The sequence below is a fragment of the Aotus nancymaae genome, unplaced genomic scaffold, assembly GCF_030222135.1.
Source record: "Aotus nancymaae isolate 86718 unplaced genomic scaffold, 86718_ANA_hifiasm-v0.15.2.pri h1tg000010l, whole genome shotgun sequence".
Taxonomy (NCBI): domain Eukaryota; kingdom Metazoa; phylum Chordata; class Mammalia; order Primates; family Aotidae; genus Aotus; species Aotus nancymaae.
The window spans coordinates 61,116,547-61,135,228 of record NW_026988421.1 but is presented as its reverse complement, the minus strand read 5'-3'; the positions used below and the strand labels follow the sequence as shown (position 1 = coordinate 61,135,228).

Sequence of the window (18,682 nt, the reverse complement as noted above, 5' to 3'; positions counted from 1 at the left end):
ACTCTTAGGCTCAGGCAATCCACCTGCCTGGGCCTCTCAAAGTTCTGGGATTACAGGCATAAGCCATCATACCTGGCCTGTTTTAGGTTTTTATGGAAGCACCATTACACAGTCATGACTGACTAAATAATTGACCATTGGTTTATTTGCTCAATTTTCTGGCTCGCACTCTCCCTGGAGGCGGCATGGGGGTTGGGGCTGAGAGCAACCCTCTGATCACATGGTTGGTTCCCCTGGCAACGAGCCTCCATCCTGAGGCTATCCAGGGGCCCACCAAGGAACAAAAGACACTCTCTTATCACCCAGGAAATTCCAAGGAATTTAGGAACTCTGGGATTCTCCTAGCACCTCTATCACTTAGGAAATTGCAAGGGTTTTAGAAGCTAAATGCTAGAGACTAGGAGCAGAGACCAACATGTAAATGTCTTATTATTTCACACATTGGTTAGTTGTTTTTTTTTTAATGACAGCTTTATTGAGATATAATTAACATAGCATACAATTTTCACCTATTTTAAAGTGAAAAATTCAGTGGTTTTCAACATAGAGTTGTGCAACCATCACCACTAGCTAATTTTAGAAAATTTTCATCACCCCAAAAGAAATTCCATACCCATTAACAACCATTCACCATTTCCTCCCAACCTCCCTATTCCCCAGAAACCACTAATGTACTTTCTGTCTCTACAGATGCCCCTATTCCAGACATTTGATAGAAATGGAATCATACAATATTAGGTCCTTTGTGTCTGGCTTTCACCCAGCATAAGGTTTTCAAGGCCCATCTATGCTGTAGCATGGATCAGTACCTCATTCCTTTTTATGAACCAATTATATTCCATTACATGTATATATCACATGAAGCCACTGGTTTTAAATTATTTGTGGTCCAAAAGAAAGAGAACAAGGGAGAATGCTGGGAAGCATTCTCATAGATTTGGTAGAAATTCTGACCCTGACTTTGTGGCACTGTCCAAATCAATATAGGATTTTCTTTGGGCTTCCATTGGAATCCTAACTCCGATAGTACTTTACCACTAGGTTAAAAAATTGAATTCTCACTCTGTCGCCCAGGCTGGAGTGCAGTGGTGCAATCTCGGCTCACTGCAACGTCCACTTCCCAGGTTTAAGCAATTTTCCTGCCTCAGCCTCCCGAGTAGCTAAGACTACAGGTGGCGCAATCTCAGCTCAATGCAACCTCTGCCTCCCAGGCTCAAGAAAGCCTCCTAACTCAGTCCCCCAAGTAGCTGGGAGTATGGGCATGGGCCACCACACCTGGCTAATTTTGGTATTTTTTGTAGAGACAAGGTTTCATCATGTTGCTCAGGCTGGTCTGGAACTCCTGGGCTCAGGAGATCCTCCAGCCTTGGCCTTCCAAAGTGCCGGGATTACAGGCTTGAGCCATCGTGCCCGGCCTCATGGCTCCTTTCTTTAATAGGCACAGGCCAGCAGGGTCCCCAGGAATTAGGGTCAGAGAAGAAAGGGTGGCATGAGATGCCAGAGCAACACAAAATATTGGACACTTCACACACTTGTAAATGGGAGTCATAGATTTGAGGGGGGCCTGGATAAACAGCCCCTGAAGGTAGTCACAAAGGGTCTCTCTCAGCTCCTGACCCTTCCCCCTGAGCAGTGACCCTGGTTCCATTTGACGGTGTGCTTTGTGGTTGCTAAAAGTAGTAGTTGTACCTATTAGTTTATGGATAAGGAAGCTCCAGCCAAACTCGCTGAATGGCTCATTCATTCATGGTCACACCTGTGGCAAGGCCAGGGTGACCCCTCCCTTCCCTTATCCCTTATACTTGGCAAATACTGTGATGCTCATTGTGTGTGTGTGTGCGTGTGCGTGTGCATGTGTATGGTTTTTTTTTTTGACACAGCGTCTCACTCTGTCACTCAGACTGGAGTGTAGTGGTACGATCTTGGCTCATTGCAACCTCCCACTCCCGGGTTCAAGCAATCCTCCCACCTCAGCCACCCAAGTAGCTGGGATTACAAGCATGTGCCACCATACCTGGCTAATTTTTGTACTTTTAGTAGAGACGAAGTTTCACCATGTTGGCCAGGCTTGTCTTGAACTCCTGACCTCAAGTGATTGACCTGCCTTGGCCTCCCAAAGTTCTGCAATTACAGGTATGAGCCACCGTGCCCAGCCATGATGCTCGATATTTTTATGTGTATATGTCTTATCTTCATCAGCTAGATGATAAGCAACTTGAAAGCAAAGGCAATTTAGCAGGCTTACCTCCCTCCCCTGAGTACTGAGCCTTACAGGTGGCAGGCAGGCAGTGAGTGTCTGCTGCTAGCTCAGTGAGAAATGGCTGCACCAAATGCATGGTTCATTTGGTCCTATACTCTGCTGGGCAAAAGACACTGAGGAATGATGTCTGTTAAGGACAACAAGATTACTGATAAATTTGCTGGATGTCTAGCATCTCTTTAGATAACTACGCTCCCATTTTTCACCTATGAGGTTAGAAGTGGGGCTGAATCCCTGCTCTAGCTCCAGGGGGACCAATGTGTGATCCAGGCATGGGATCCAGGGGCGTCCCAAGTCACCCATCTTGTCCATTGTGATTGGTTCAGGATGGGCACATGACCCAAGTCAGCCAATCACAGCCCTCTCCAAGACCATCACTGGTCCCATGGGGAGCAAGGCCTGCTCTTTGTGCAGAGATAGCTGGCTATAAGGGGAGGCATCGGCCTAGAGCTGCAGGGGCCGTCTCTACCTGTAAGAGGAGACAAAAAGAAGCCAACACAGAGGAAAGGAGCTGACTGAACGAGTAAGAGAGAGATGAATCCCTAGATACAGAAGTCAACTCACAGCCAGACTTCCCAGTTACAAGAAACTAGAATTCTCCTTTTTTTAAAACGAATTTGAGTTAGATTTCTTTCAGCTGCAACCAGAAGGCTCCCAAGTTCAATATTCTTTGTCAGAGAATGAATCCCCCAAATACCCACTTGCCCACCATAACAAAAGGAACCTATCAGTTCTTTCTGTATTTTTTTTGTTTTTTTTGAGACGGAATCTCACTCTGTTGCCCCGGCTGGAGTGCAATGGCGCAATCTTGGCTCACCACAACCTCTGCCTCCCGGGTTCAAGCAATTTTTCTTCCTCAGCCTCCACAGGAGCTGGGACTACAGGCACATGCCACCATGCCCAGCTAAGTTTTGTATTTTTTTTAGTAGAGATGGGGTTTCACTACATTGGCGAGGCTGATCTCAAACTCCTGATCTTGTGATCCACCCACCTCAGCCTCCCAAAGTGCTGGGATTACAGGTGTGAGCCACTGCACCCCGACTATCAGTCCCTTTTACCTCGGGTTGGCTCTGATTCAGGGCTGTCATGTCCAGTCACCTCCTTGCAGAGACTGGAGTTGCAGCCTGCGGGCTCACCCACATCTTGTGTGGCTAGCTCAGGGGCGGGGGTGAGACAGCCTGCCTTGGTTTGCCCCTTTTCTCTGCCTCCTCCTCCTGTAACATCACAGAGATGCCAGTGAATCCTGAAAACCTCCGCTTCCTGCAGGGGCTCAGCGTACATATTTAAGCCTACTGGGTGGGGTCCCTGGACTGGTTCCATTAGTTAGGAAAGACTTTCCCAAGGAATTCTTACAAAGCCAGTTATTAAATCACAATACTGACGAGGATGACGATGACCCACCGGAACTCATGGTGGTTTGCAGTTTTCTGAAGACTCTCATTTGATCCTGGTGACAGCCTGGTGAGGCAGGTGGGACAGGGATTACCGTGGCCATTTTACACATGAGGAAATGGAGGCTCAGAAGTTAAGTGGCTTCTCCAAGGTCACACGGGTCAGGAGTGGCAAACTCAGAAATTGATTCAGTGTTCTAGATTTTTATTTCCTTTTTTATTTGGCTACAAGTTCAGCCTCTTTCTGCAGTAATAGGTTTCTTCCCAACTTCCTCTTTCAATCTTTGGTCTCAAACCTTCCTTCCTGCTACTGGGGCCTCCTACTTGTGACCTCTGCTCACATTTCCCATTTCCACTGAAGCTGGGAGAACCACTCTTCAAGAGAAGGCTCATTAAGCAAAACATCCAAAGGGCCACTGGCAATTCTCCACTTTCTAATGACAGCCATTATTACCAGCAAATAATGGAAAACAAACACAGGACAGATGTGCCTCGAGTCCCAGCCTGTGCTGGAATATGGGCAAGCAAATCCTCTGCCTGCAGGAAATGCCTGTCTGAGTCCAGCTCAATGAATTGACTTTTTTTTTTTTTTTTTTGAGACGGAGTCTCTGTCGCCCAGGCTGGAGTGCAGTGGAACAATCTCAGCTCACTGCAACTTCTGCCTCCTGGGTTCAAAGTGATTCTTGTGCCTCAGCCTCCCAGGTGCTAAGATTACAGGCACCCGTCACCATGCCCAGCTAATTTTTCTATTTTTAGTAGAGGTGGGGCTTCGCCATATTGGCCAGGCCAATCTTGAATTCCTGACCTCAGGTGATCCGCCCACCTCGGCCTCCCACAGTGCTGGGATTACAGCTGTGAGCCACCATGCCCAGCCTCAGTGAATTAATTCCGTACATGAGATACAAAGGCATTCTTGACCATCTATAATCCAGCTACCTGATGGGAACTCCACGCCTTCATCAAAAACCTGACAGGAACACGAGACACTCAGGAGGTTTCACAGATGGAGAGGAATCTTTCCATATAAAACTAAGACAGGCCGGGTGCGGTGGCTCATGCCTGTAGTCCCAGTACTTTAGGAGGCCGAGGCAGGTGGATCATGAGGTGAAGAGATCGAGATCCTTCTGGCCAACATGGGAAAACCCTGTCTCTACTAAACATATAAAAATTAGCTGCATGTGGTGGCACACGCCTGTAGTCCCAGCTACTTGGGAGGCTGAGGCAGGAGAATCTCTTGAACCCGGGAGGCGGAGGTTGCAGTGAGCCAAGATCGCACCACTGTACTCCAGCAACAGAGACTCCATCTCAAAAAAAAAAAAGAAAACTTAGCCCAAATGCTGCTAGAAGAGAAGGTAAATATTTTTCTTCTGTTGACTGGAAAGTAGTAGTACTATGAATATTTAGGGTCCCAAAATAACCATGACTATACTGTAAATGGCTCTGTTTTGTGTGAAAAAAAGATAAAAAGATAATGGCACATTCAAGCTTCTAGCAAATATTTTTTTACTTCTCCGTTGGGTGAAAACTTCTCTTTTGGGTAAAGACTGTGCTAGAAACAACGAAGCGGAAACCAAAAAATATCCAATGCTATTTAGCCTCCAAAAGCTTACACGCTAATTAGCACATATATTTATCCTTAGAGATAAATGAGAAAAGGAGAAAAAAAGGGACATTTTGAGAATGGGGAAGGCTGGACACACAGGGACAGCAGTTCCCAAGAGATTGGGTAGTGAGGGAAACCAAAATATTTCACCCCAAAATATGGCTCCCTGGTCTGATGAGTATTTTGAACTAAAGGCCCTTAAAGATCAACAGATTCTGGAAGACACTTTTCTCCTATCTACATAAAGACCCCACAGACCCTCCAAGGAGAACTCTGCCCTTACCCTCCCTGTTATCTCATTATCTACTGCAGAAAACAAGACTGAAGAATGTGACCACACCTGAATGGACCTTTTTAAAGGTCCATGGACCCTAGGCTGGGAGCGGTGGCTCACGCCTGCAATCCTAGCACTTTGGGGGTCTGAAGCGGGTGGATCACGAGGTCAGGAATTCCAGACCAGCTGAACCAACAAGGTGAAACCCCATCTCTACTAAAAATACAAAAATTAGCTGGGCGTGGTGCTGGGCGCCTGTAATCCCAGCTACTCAGGAGGCTGAGGCAGGAGAACTGCTTGAAGAGGGAGGCAGAGGTTGCAGTACACCGAGATTGCACTGCTGCACTCTAACCTGGGCAAGAGAGCAAGGTATATTGCACTAAGTGAAACTTGTCAAATTAATCCTCCTTTTAAAAACTGCAAAAAAAAAAAAAAAAGATGTCTGTCTCTCATTCAGTTTCCAAAGAGAACCGGTACTGGTTAACCTCTATTCCCTGATGCCTTCATTCTCCCCAGTAAACATTTATTGTTTCCTGTCTCCTGCCTCCCCTTTGAAAAGAGGAAACGTAAGTATCTGGGCCCCACTGGGATACTTGGGTCATCACTCTGTGATTCTCCCCCATGCATGTTAATAAATGTGTATGACCTTTCTCCTATTAATCTGCCTTTTGTGAGTTGATTTTTCAGCAAACATTCAGAGGGCAAAGGGGAATTTTTCCCTTGCCCCCTACAGTAGCTTTGAAGAGGGAATTCTATTTAACCAAATCACCAATGTTAAAAGGCTTCAGCCAGGCGTGGTGGCTCACACCTGTAATCGCAGCACTTTGGGAGGTGAAAGAATCACTTGAGTCTAGGAGTTCGAGATCAGCCTGGGCAACATGGCAAAACCCTACCTCTACAAAATAACAAAAACAAAAAACCTCACTGCCTATAAAAAAAGTGTTCAAAGGGGGAAAAATTAATTAAAAATGGGCCGATAGGCATCAAAATGTATGTATCAGATATGTTTTCAGAAATGCTTCTGAAAAATCAGTTGAATTCCAAAACTCTGCGTCTGGTCGACCAGGGTAGAGGGCAGTGAGAAAGGAAAGGTTTGTTTTCTTCCTTTGCCTTGGAAATCACATCACCACTCAGGCATTTCTCCACTGCGGTGAGCGCCAATTTATCCCTCTGGGGTTTGGAATTACCACTAATTCTGTCGCTAATTACTACAGGTGAAGCAGTGATTAACATTACAAAAAGGGAACAGCACTATGGCTTTACTATTAAGGAGACCCAAATTCTGATTACTCCAGGGATCTCCAGATTCTTGGATGATAAAGGAGCCAGGAGGCAGGGGGAGGTGAAGACGGAAGCCAGAAGCGTGCAGAACACAAAGGGGCAGGGAATGGACTGGGTGGGGCTGGGTATCCAAGTCCTTAGCATCAACAGCAATGTTTTTGCAGGGCTGTAGGGACCACTCCAAGCGAAGTGTGGGTTCTGGGGCACATTAACTGAACCCACCCATAAATATTTGAAATGGGGGGTACCGTTTCTATGAATCTCTAAAAGGGAGTGAAAAATAAATTTCACAAATGAGTATGAGTTCTGAGCCTTTTTTGGAGGAGTAGCCAATATGGCAAATTGCTAAATTTCTATTGCACTGGGATCACATTTTGGGACTCTCAATCCTGGAAATGGTTTGTGAAGGAGAGAGGGAGAGCACACCTGCTGACATAGGGCCCTGGGACACTGGCTGGCTTGAGAGCAGGGCTCAGGGGGAAGGAGGCGAAGTGTCTCCTCCTCCCCTGTGTCTGCCCTGGGCCAGTCACACAGGACCAGGTGCCTTGCCAGGGATCAGGTATCCTTCTGAGCTCTCCCAAGCAAAGCCAAAGCAGGTGCTCTCCTGGGCGCTGTCCATACCCACCTCCCCCTCACCCTCCTTCCTCTTCTCTCAGCTGAAAGCAGTCAGAGCCATGCCTCTGCTACAGAGCTCTCCTCATCCTGGAAAGGTTCCAATGCTCTTGGCTGTAGGTGACATCCATGGCTGGGAAAAAGCAAAAGTGAACTATAAGGGTCTTTCTTCGCCAGCCGGAGACAAGAAAACACACCAAGGGCAGACCACAGTCTAATCACTGATGGCCAGAATCTCTTTAGTAGTTCTTAAAAAGCTAAAAGTAGGTGCAAGTAATCAACACCTAAACAAAAGGATGGAGGTGAAGTAGGCTTTTAAACAGCCAAAGAAACATCAGAGAGATACATACTAATATGTGAGCATGAAGTAGACCCCACCCATGGCCATAGTAAACAGTACATGTCCTCTTTATCAATGTCTAAACCTCATTCAGGATGACTGCAGGCAGAGGGCAGAGGTCTTTCCTGCTGCAAGCAGTCTACTCCCACTTGCCCATCTTTCAAGACTGTCCACTGCAACAGCTGCAGTTTTCCTGGCATCCATTTTGCAGGCTGCATACAAGATGCCCCAAATCACTCCTTTAAATAAGAGCCTCGAGAGCAGGGAAGAAATCCCAGGGATGTGTGAAGGCTGTACTCACTGGGTGTGCACTCACAACCCAAACAGAAACCTGACTTCCTCCTGCTCTCCCTCCCTCTGCTGCCTAGAGCAGGTGAGCCCCACCCTAGAGCACAGAACACAGCTCACAGGGGATTCCTGTGAGAGCACCACACTGGAGCGAGCACAGCACTCGCCTCTACAAACCAGTAACTGCGGGTCCACCAGGGAGAACAGCTTCCACTGAGCAGGCCAGACTGCACCCTCCCAGTCTCCACTCAGCCAAGTGCAGGGGCTGATGCCACTCCTCTGGGGAGGAGATACAGACAATCCTCAGGGACCCCTCCCCCAAAGCTCCACTGCAGGGCATGAGCCGCAGGAGGCAGAGCAAAAGGATACAATTTTTCTTTCAATTCTACCTCCCTTTTCTATTTCTTTGTTTTCGGGGCTGCCTCAATTCTGCATCTATGAAATCTGTCCAAATGGTGACTGGAATTGCCCCCTCTAAGTCTGAGACCCACCTGTCCACTAGGATTGCTATTATCTGGGGTAAGAAGAGAGGGAAGCATTGATGCCCTGATGGAGTGATTTCCCTAAAATGAGCCTTTCATTTCTTCTGGATTTCTTCATAGAACACGAAGACCTAAGAGCAACCCACACAGCATCTGTGAGACTCATCAGCACTACACTTTCTAAAGTATCACAAGCCACTAGACAGTAAAGCGGATGACAGCAGGTCAGCCTTGTCCAACCATGGTATCCCCAGTGCCTAGCATATGGTAGATACTCAGTAGACACATACTGCTGGATGGATGGATGGATGGATGGATGGATGGATCGATGGATCAGTGGATGAATGGGAGAACAGACTGATGGAATGGTGAATGAATGAGCGAATGTATGAACAAATGAAGTTAGAAAGACGATTTCACAGAGCATTCAGCCCTCAGAGTTCAACCTCTGGGTGAGAGACTTACCAGAGCCATCGGGAATGGACCTTACAAATGTTGGCAACATCTTGACTGTGGCTGTTGGATTAAAATCCCGGGAGAGGCCATTCTTCATCTCCTTCTTGAAGCGAGTCATGATATCTATGAGAGTTTCATCGGAGAGCCGCATGGCATAAAGATACTTGTCAATCTGGAGGAGGATGAAAAGAAAGGAGAGCGATGTCGAGAGGGGGAAGACAGGGTAGGGTGAGGCACCCACCAGCCGAGATAGCCAGTTCCCACAGGCACAGGAACACGCACGATGGCATGTCGCACGGTGGAAGGTCATTCAACTGCCATCAACCATGTCACCCAGAGCTGGCTTGCAAATGCTCTCAGCCCTAGTTCCTGGTCTGTAAAATGAACCAGACATCTCTAAGATCCTTTCCAATTCTCAAATATTACATGGAAGCTGATCTTCAACCCCCAAGTACTTGATGGAGGCAGGTTTCCTCCAGTATCAGGAACACCTCAAGCCTCCTTCCCTCTGTGGGAAGTGGCTGGCTCACTCTCACCAGGATGAGAATGACAAAGAGGCTATGAACAAGGGCTCTGGAGCCAGCCAACTGGGTTCAATCCTAACCCCACAGCTTAACAGCTGTGTGAATTTCAGTTTCCTCAACTGAAAAACTGAGATGATAGATAAGACCTAACATACAGGATAAGTTCAAATGAGACAGAGAAGCACTTGGAACACAGTAAGTGCTCAATAAACATCAGCTATTATTATTAACATGAGACAGTAGTACTGGTAGGTGTCCTTGGGCAACACTTCTAGAAAGGTAGAAGTGGTGGCCAAAGGGCTAGAACCTTTCCGAGAACACAGGGTGGCAGGCCCAGAGCACAGAAACCTTAAACCCAGCCTCAATGTATAGAGACAGCCCTCGGGCTCCCATGCTGGGCCTGTGTGCCAGGACATGGGCCCTGTACCTCCAAGTCAAGCTACTCCCACCCTTCACCAGGCCTGACCCAACCTGTTCCTCTTCCTGGGTTCCCCATTCTCCTCAAGCTGCCCAGGCTCCTAACCTCAGGCACTCTGGGTTGTCACTGGCTGTCACTAGTTGTTCATCATTGATGATATCTTCGCACTTATTTTCCCAAAAAGTATTCACTGGGCACCCACTATGTGCCTGGCATTGGGCTAGACACCTGTCCTGATGGCACTATCCCTGTGGAGTCCACCAAGGAAGGTCCTTTTGTTTCGCCATCCGTTCTTTCTGCTGTTCTATGTCCTGGATTGCTAATGATCGTCTACTATATCTTCAGTCTCTCCCTTTCAACCCATCTTCTACACCACTGCAGCACTGGCCTCTTAAAGTACAACCCTAATCAAGTCATGCTCTGCCCAAAGCCTTGCAATGCCTCCCATTCCCAAGGCACCTACCCTCTGCCGGTGTGGTTCCGAGCTCTCTGAACTCTGGCCAAACTACTTTTACCATTCCTGGTAGGTGCCCCACGCTCTCCTCCTCCTGCTGCCACCTCTACCTGAAATGCCCTTCCTTTTCTTCCCAGCTCACCTAACCTTCAAGGTTCAGATCAATTGTCACTTCCTCCTGAAGATGTCCAAGTCCCTCACACTGGATTATCACCCCTCCTTCAGCACTGACCCCTAGGCAGGGTCTGGCCTGGATCCCAGCTTTCCATGTGTGTCACCTTGACCTCCCCAATTCCTCGCATGGAAGGCTCCCGGTGGAAAGAGACAGATTTATGGCCCCACAAGGCTGAAAAGACCTTGACACTTTTTTGTTTTTGAAACATAGTCTCTCTCTGTCACCCAGGCTAGAGTGCAATGATGTAATCTTGGCTCACTGCAGCCTCCACCTCCTGGATGCAAGCCATCCTCCCGCCTCAGCCTCCCAAGTAGCTGGGATTACAGGCATGCACCACCACGCCCCGCTAATTTTTGTAGTTTTAGTAGAGACAGGGTTTCACCATGTTGGCCAGGCTGGTCTCGTAACTCCTGACTTCAAGTGACCTACCCACCTAGGCCTCCAAAAGTGTCTGCCAACACCCTCTGTGGCCAGGGTTGATCCTTGCCCCCACTCCCAATCACTAGCCCTACCACCTTTTTCCCTTCACAATAAAGCAGCTCAAAGAAAGGCAATCAGAAACCACCAAGAACCTGAATAGAAATTGCCAGAAGAAACCAGGCCTGGTGGCTGATACCTGTAATCCCAGCACTTTGTGGGGCCAAGGCAGGAGAATCATTTGAGCCCAAGAGTTTGAGACCAGCCTGGGCAACAACCCCCATTTCTACAAAAAATAAAAATTAGTCAGGCGTGGTGGCTCATGCCTGTAATCCAAGCACTTTGGAGGCCAAGGTGGGCGGATCACCTGAGGTCGGGAGTTCAAGACCAGCCTGACCAACACGGTGAAACCCCGTCTTTACAAAAATAGATAAATAAATAAAAATAAAAATTAGTGCAGTGTGGTGATGCCCACCTGTAGTCTTAGCTACTCGGGAGGCTGAGGCAAGAGGATCACTTGGGCCCAAGAGGGTGAGGCTGCACTGAGCCATGATTGCACCACTGCACTCCAGCCTAAGTGACAGAGTGAGACTGTCTCTAAAAAAATTTTTTTTAATTGCCAAGGAGCAGTGCCTAATTCCTGTAATCCCCACAGTTTGGGAGGCCGAGGCAGGCAGACTGCTTGAGGCCAGGAGTTCAAGACCAGCATGGGCAACATGACGAAACCTCATCTCTAAAAAAATACAAAAATCAGCCAGGCATGGTGACGTGCCCCTGTAGTCCCATACTTCCAGCTACTCAGGAGGCTGAGGCAGGAGGACTGCTTGAGCCCAGGAAGCAGAGGCTGCAGTGAGCCGTGAGCCATGACTGTGCCACTGCACTCCAGCCTGGGTGACAGAGCAAAATCCAGTCTTAAAAAAAAGAAATACACACACACATACACACACACACACACACACAAAATTTTAAATATATATATGTGTGTGTATATATACATATATTTATTTAAAAAATAAATTGCCAGAAACATGGCCCTGGGAGGAAAGACAAGCCATGCTCTACACTGGCTGGCAGCAGTGATCAGCAGCCCTTGCCCTCGTTGTGCCCTAGGTCTGTGGGGAGAGACAGCCACAGTACAAGCATGGGAGAGAGGGCTTCCTGGAGGGGCGATGTTGGAGAGCATGCCCAGGCACAAGCAAGGGCATATGTGAAGGCCAAAGGGGAGGGAGGGTGATTTTTGTAATGAACAAGCCGACGATGTGCCTGGAAGGACTGTCCAGAGCTCAACCACGCAGGGCCTGATGAGCCACATAAAGAAATGCAAGCAGGATCCCAAAGCACAGTGAGCCTTGGGACGGCTTTACCGAGTACAACCATGATGAGACTTGTGTGTCTGCTGTGTAGAGAATGAAGGAGCAAGAGCAAGATCATACAATAAAAGCCACATTGCTAGCTGGCATGATGGCTCATGCCTGTAGTCCTGGCACTCTGGGAGTCCGAGGCAGGAGGGTTTCTTGAACCCAAAGGTTCAAGACCAACCTGAGCAACATAGTGAGATTGCACCTCTAAAATTTTTAATTTTAAGGCCAGGCACGGTGGCTCACGCCTGTAACCCCAGAACTTTAGGAGGCCGAGGCAGGTGGATTACTTGAGGTCAGGAGTTTGAGACCAGCCTGGCCAACATGGTAAAACCCAGTCTCTACTAAAAATACAAAAATTAGCTGGGCGCAGTGGTGCATGCTTGTAATCCCAGCTACTTGGGAGGCTGAGGCAGAAGAATCACTTGAACCCAGGAAGTGGAGGTTGCAGTAAGCCGAGATCATGCCATTGCACTCCAGCCTGGGCAATGAAGCAAGACTCTGTCTCAAATTTTTTTTTAATTTTAATTTTTAAAAAGGTCCATTGCTACTCCAGCATTTTGGGCACGCCCCCAAAGACCACACTCCTCACATATCATGATTATCCTTTATTAAGATGTCCATCTCCTATGATACTGTGTGGGTTCCCCAGGGAAAGAAAACATATTGAATACACCTTTGGAACTCAGACAGTTGCTTGACACAAAGGAGGAATTCAAACAATGCTGGGTCCTGGAATAATACTATATAATTCTCTTGTGGTTTACAGTCTATCAATATATCAAGATCCAGTATGTCATTTAACCTTCAAAACTGTCAGGAAGATGTTCTTAATCCCCATTTTACAGACACAGAAACTGAGGGTCCAAGAAGATAACTGATTTATTAGTTCAAAGCACACAGCTAGGAGGATGAGGGTTTATATCTGCAAGTCTAAGGTTACTCCATACTATCATCCCTGCCCCTTAGAGAAGGCTGGTCCCCTGCTCTGCAGAAGGCAGATCCAAGTAGAGCTGCAGGGGTTTTTAGCTGGACAATGAAAAGCTTCTAAAAAAGGCAGCTCTCCGTAATTCCACAGCTATCCTGCCTTCTAACTCAAGGTGCAGCTCGGCACACAGACATTGATCCAAAAACCCCAACGTTTCAGGACAGCCAAGCCAAACCCAAATAAAGCCTAGAAGCTCAAATCAAAAAGGAGGCTGCTGACACAGAGGATGGCCTGGTCCCCAAGCTGCTATGGAGGGAGGGTTTTCCTCCTTTTGTTCAGGTTCATGAATCATCGTGGGGTACAACCTCTCTCAGAAGAGACATGGACACTGGGGTCAAACGGGGTTACAGTTGAGGCAAGGCTGGAACTGAAACTGGGGACTCCTGGATCTTACATGAATGGGGACAGTGAAGGGAAGCCCTTTCTTTCCACTGGTCCTCGGTAGACCAGAAGGGGCCACCGAACCAGCAAAGACCCTGGGGCCTGGGGCTGGACTGGCCAGAGAAGAAGTCAGCTCCCTGGTACCTGCCACACTGCCCAGCCAGGCAGGCACTTGGTGCAGGACTCAGCAGACATGCCCCTCTGGACTGTGGGCCTCTAACTGGGCTGGAGACATTGGAGAAAGGCACATGTCAAAAGACACCTGCAGAAAACTTCCAGGGACCCAGAGAACCCAGCATCTCACTGAGCAAAAGGCGTTTTCCTCATTTAGACCAGCGCCTCCTGGCACTCGACTGGACCACCCTTATCTCCTGGGAAAGAGAGGCTGGGAATGGGCAGTGGGTAGAAGGAGAGAGGGAGGAAGGAAGGGTATTGGCGAAATCACTCCTGCCCATTTGCTCCAGATCTCTGCCAGAAACCCAGGAAGAAGGGCTGACTCTTGGTCTTTGGGGATTTGGCCAAACTCTGTGGCCTTTCAACTTTTCTATTTCTGTCCTCCTCTCCACAGCATCTCCAGATCTTTTTACTCTCCTCCTTCCTTTTCCCCTCTTCCCTTTCTCTCTACACACGCACTCTCACATACACACTCACACACACGCACTTACACACATACACAAACACACATATACTCACACGCTCACACACACACACACGCACACACACAATCTCCATAATCCTGTCCCCTTCTCTTAGATGCCGCCTCCAAATCACCGATGCTTTACTGCTCCAGCCAAACATCAGTGCCTGAAGAATCCCTCCCCACTCTCCATGTGGGGAATGGGGAGGACACTGCACAGCACCTCTTCCAGCTGTTTCTTCTGTAAGCCTCGGTCTTTGGACCCTCTATCAGAAGACAGAGGTTCCCAAGAGCCAAAACAGGAACTCGAGCCCTCAAATGCTCACTCTCAAACACAGTGCCTGACACAAGCACGTGGGACTCTGGGCAGGCTGGGATGGAAATATGGAAATGGGACCAGACATCAGACATCAAACACCAAGCTGGGTCCCTCAGACTCTTGCTTGAGGCTGCCAAGAACCCGCATCCAGCCTCCAGGGCCTCTGTCCACCATTGCCCAGGGGAAAGAGCCCTTCCTATGAGGGTAGCCAGGCTGGCAGCACAGGGCGGGTGCTCTTGCTCAAACCCTGTCCAGACACTTGTCCTGGATTCTCCTTCTTGTGGACTGAGGGGGCCTTGAAGCTCTCAGTGGCTCCCAAAGTTGGATCCCTGCAGAGCAGGAGACATCATAGGCAGAGGCACACAGCCTCGCCAAGCTTCCCTGGCCCAGAGCCCTCCAGCCAAGAAAAGAACTCAATGGCCTGGCACTGCACTCAACTCACAAACATTTCTGGGCCCAAACCCAGCCCCCACTCCTGCTTCCAACAGAACATGCACAGAAAACAAACTCAAGACTGGACATGCCCAAGTGAACAGGCTGGTCACGGCAGGAGGCACCAGTAACCACTGGTAACCATCCCAGGCGTTTTCACCCCACCCCATGGAAGGGGGCACAACCATGGAAAACTTCACTCCCTCTCTCATCCATTCTCCCATGAGGATCAAGATGATCCAGAACAGCAGGTGTGACTGAAGCTGCAGACACAGGCCTTTCAAATGAACTTTCCAAGCAAGATACTCCACTTACAAAGAAATTGTGACTTGCACCCTGAAGAGTTAAGAAGGATGTTAGCTTAGGGGAGGACAGAGATTTCAACATCAGAATTCACTTCCCTTTCCTAAGGACACTGACTCGGAGAGAATGGGTCCTGGGCGCTTATTAACATCACCATTAGCAATGCCTCACATGTGCACTGGCCCTTCAGACACAGACCTTCACATACATTATCCCATTTGAACTGCGTAGAAAGACATGAAATGAGCTTGTGGATGCCAAGTGCCAGGTAGGAAGCAGGTGCTTTAATGCTAGTTGCCCTTCTCCTTCACTATAGCTCAGTGAAGTAGACAGGAAAGACATCATTATCTCCATTATCTAGGAGAGGAAACAGACCCATGATTCAAGCCAAGTTGTGGAACTTATAAATGGCAGCTGGGTCTAGATTCCAGGGTTTGTAACCTCCCATTTGGGGCTTCACCTTAAGCGTTTCCATTTTTCTCATGTGGTGGAAGGAACACAGGGCTGTGGACAAAGAGCTGGGTTCAAATCCTATTAGCTGTGTGACTTTGGACAAGTGACTTAATCTTTCTGAGTTTCACTTTTAAGGAGATAATAAATCCTCCACCCCAGAGAGGTATGGGGAGGATTTTAACGTGCCAGAAACAAAGTAAGCATCAAGTGTCATTTCTTTCCAACCCATCCCTAAGTGACATAATCATGCACCCCTAACTCCTTTCACCTCAATGCCTAAAAACTGCATCTATCTGGTGAAACTTCACCTCTACTAAAAATACAAAAATTAGCCAGACATGGTGGCAGGTGTCTGTAATCCCAGCTACTTGGGAGACTGAGGCAGAGAATCGCTTGAACCCAGGAGGCAGGGGTTGCAGTGAGCCAAGATCGCGCCACTGCACTCCAGGATAGGCAACAGAGCAAGACTCCGTCTCAAAAAAAAAAAAAATGCATCTATCACTGGGTGCTGCAGCTCATGCCTGTGATCCCAGCACTTTGGAAGGCCGAGGCGGGTGGATGACCTGCGGCCAGGAGTTCAAGACCAGCCTGACCAACATGAAGAAACCCCATCTCTACTGAAAATACAAAATTAACCAGGCATGGTGGTGAGTGCCTGTAATCCCATCTATTTGGGAGGCTGAGGCAGGAGAATCACTTGAACCCAGGAGGCGGAGGTTGCAGTGAGCCAAGATTGTGCCATTGCACTACAGCCTGGGCCACAAAAGTGACACTCCTTCTCAAAAAAAAAAAATGTATCTACCACAAATGCTACTGATCCACTGGTAGAAAACTAAAGCTGGGAGGCAATATGCTTGAAAAAATAGCAAATGAAAGATTCTGGCAAAACTACTCTGAAACATCTGCACTGTTTTATTGTTTTTTCAAAGAAGCAGTAACAGTAATACATACTTATTGTAAAATATATTCCAACATCATGTAAGTGCATAAAAGTAAAAAGTATTAATTCTTGGCCAGGCACGGTGGCCCCGCCTGTAATCCCAGCACTTTGGGAGGCTGAGGCGGGCGGATCACCTGAGGTCAGGAGTTCAAGACCAGCCTGACAAACAGGGAGAAACCCCGTCTCTACTAAAAATACAAAATTAGCTAGAAGCCGGACATGGTGCCGCATGCCTGTAATCCCAGCTACTCAGGAGGCTAAGGCAGGAGAGTCGCTTGAACCCAGGAGGCGGAGGTTTTGGTGAGCTGAGATCACGCCATTGCACTCCAGCCTGGGCAACAGAGTGAGACTCTGTCTCAAAAACAAAAAGTATCAATTCTCCCCCCCAGCCTACCAGAGATATCCCTGCTAATAGAGCTTTATGTATTAGGACTGTTTTCCTACCTAAAAAAACACTCATACATACAAAGATGGATGGTTCTTTTTGTTTTACAAAAATTGAATTATATCATAAACTCTTTTTTCTTTGAAAACGTACTTCTCACTTTCTATTTCCTGCAGACACTGTCTCTCAGACTCAAACTAGCAGAGCCATACTAAAGACTTCCTCAGGACCTTGCCCGGTCTGATGACAGGACACAGTCAGGGCCTGTGGGCACCTCTGTCTTCCCATCTGTCACGTGGGTGTGTTCCTAAGACTCTGACCTATAAAGGCTGCTCTACTTTGCACAGCACTTTTACCCGTTGGTCCTTACGGCATCCTGTCTGCAGAAGCAGAGCAGGTGCCATCACTCACAACACTCTGAGCAAGAATGAGGGGCCAGGAGGTTCCTCAACTGGCCAGGGCAACATACTTGCAGAGAATTGGGGTGGACAGCAAGCTCCCTGATTCCTGGCCCTGTGCTCTATCCTGTCAGTCTGGGGAGAGCCAGGGCCAGGGGCTTCCTGGAGAGGGAGACACAGTACTACAGGGGCATCACCGCCACTGCTCCAGCCACTCCAGAACAGCATGGCTGCCCAGCCTTGCAGAAAGCACGCCACTCCAGTGTGACCTCCAGGAGGCCTCTTCTCCCCTCCAGCTGGGATCAGAGCCTCGACAAGCTTTCCGATCTGCTCCTTCCCTTTTCACACAGTCTCGGAAGGAAGTTCAACAGCCGTAGCAAGCTGAGAGCCTGAGCCCACACTGTGGTCTGTGCCCTCCCAGTAGCCTGCACTCCTCTTCCTGCCTGCACATGGCTTCTGTGTCTGCTCAGCCCCACCTCAGTCCTAGGGCTGGCGGCTGGGAACCTAGTTTCTGTCCTGCTCTTGGCAGCCGGTCTCTGGGCAGGGAGGGAGTTGGCCACGAGGGGAGACAGCCCTGGTCCAGTGGGGTCCCTAAAGCAACCACTGACTCCTAGCACCCTGACAGTGGTTCATCACCTCAAAGGTCCTCCTCGCAGAGCCCTGTCCAGTCTGCCTCCTAAGCCTCTCTGTCCCCAGCTCCTTCTTCCTCCCAAAGCTCACCTCCCAACTCACCTTCTCGGGAGCACATGCCATGATCCGCCCCACCCCACACCGTCAACTCCTCTCCTCAGCATCCCCTCGGCCTTAGGTGTTCACTAGGTAGGAGTCGATCTGCCCGGGGGACACTTCGTGGTGTGTGTCTTTCCTGGGCGTTGCAGGGACACATGCATGGTCCACGTGGCCAGCTAAACCATGAGTGCCAAGGGTGCAGGTGTAGCAGTCATGCCCTCTGGGCCCTTTGTGTGTCCGGAAGCCCTAGAAGGCACTGCGTGGTGGCTCCCCGGCCAGGCTGGGTGGCTTCTGTGTTGGGCGGGAGGCCTCTGGTGACGCCTAGCCTAGGGAGGTCTTAGAGGGTTTGCTGGCTCAGATAAGGCCCAGAGACTTCCCCAAATG

The 18,682-nt window shown here is 48.7% G+C and overlaps 1 protein-coding gene across 4 annotated transcripts in view; it reads right to left on the bottom strand.

Annotated features, from left to right (window-relative positions):
* Positions 1 to 18,682, bottom strand: part of HK1 (hexokinase 1) — a 117,410-nt gene that overhangs the window by 51,723 nt on the left and 47,005 nt on the right. For 3 of the 4 annotated variants that reach the window (XM_064374220.1, XM_064374221.1, XM_012451435.2), the window contains one exon: positions 8,997 to 9,159. In XM_064374220.1, the coding sequence (XP_064230290.1) occupies positions 8,997 to 9,159 (163 nt within the window). Of the gene's footprint in view, positions 1 to 8,996; positions 9,160 to 18,301; positions 18,327 to 18,682 lie in introns of those variants that run through there. The other variant, XM_064374222.1, reaches the window with a different exon arrangement.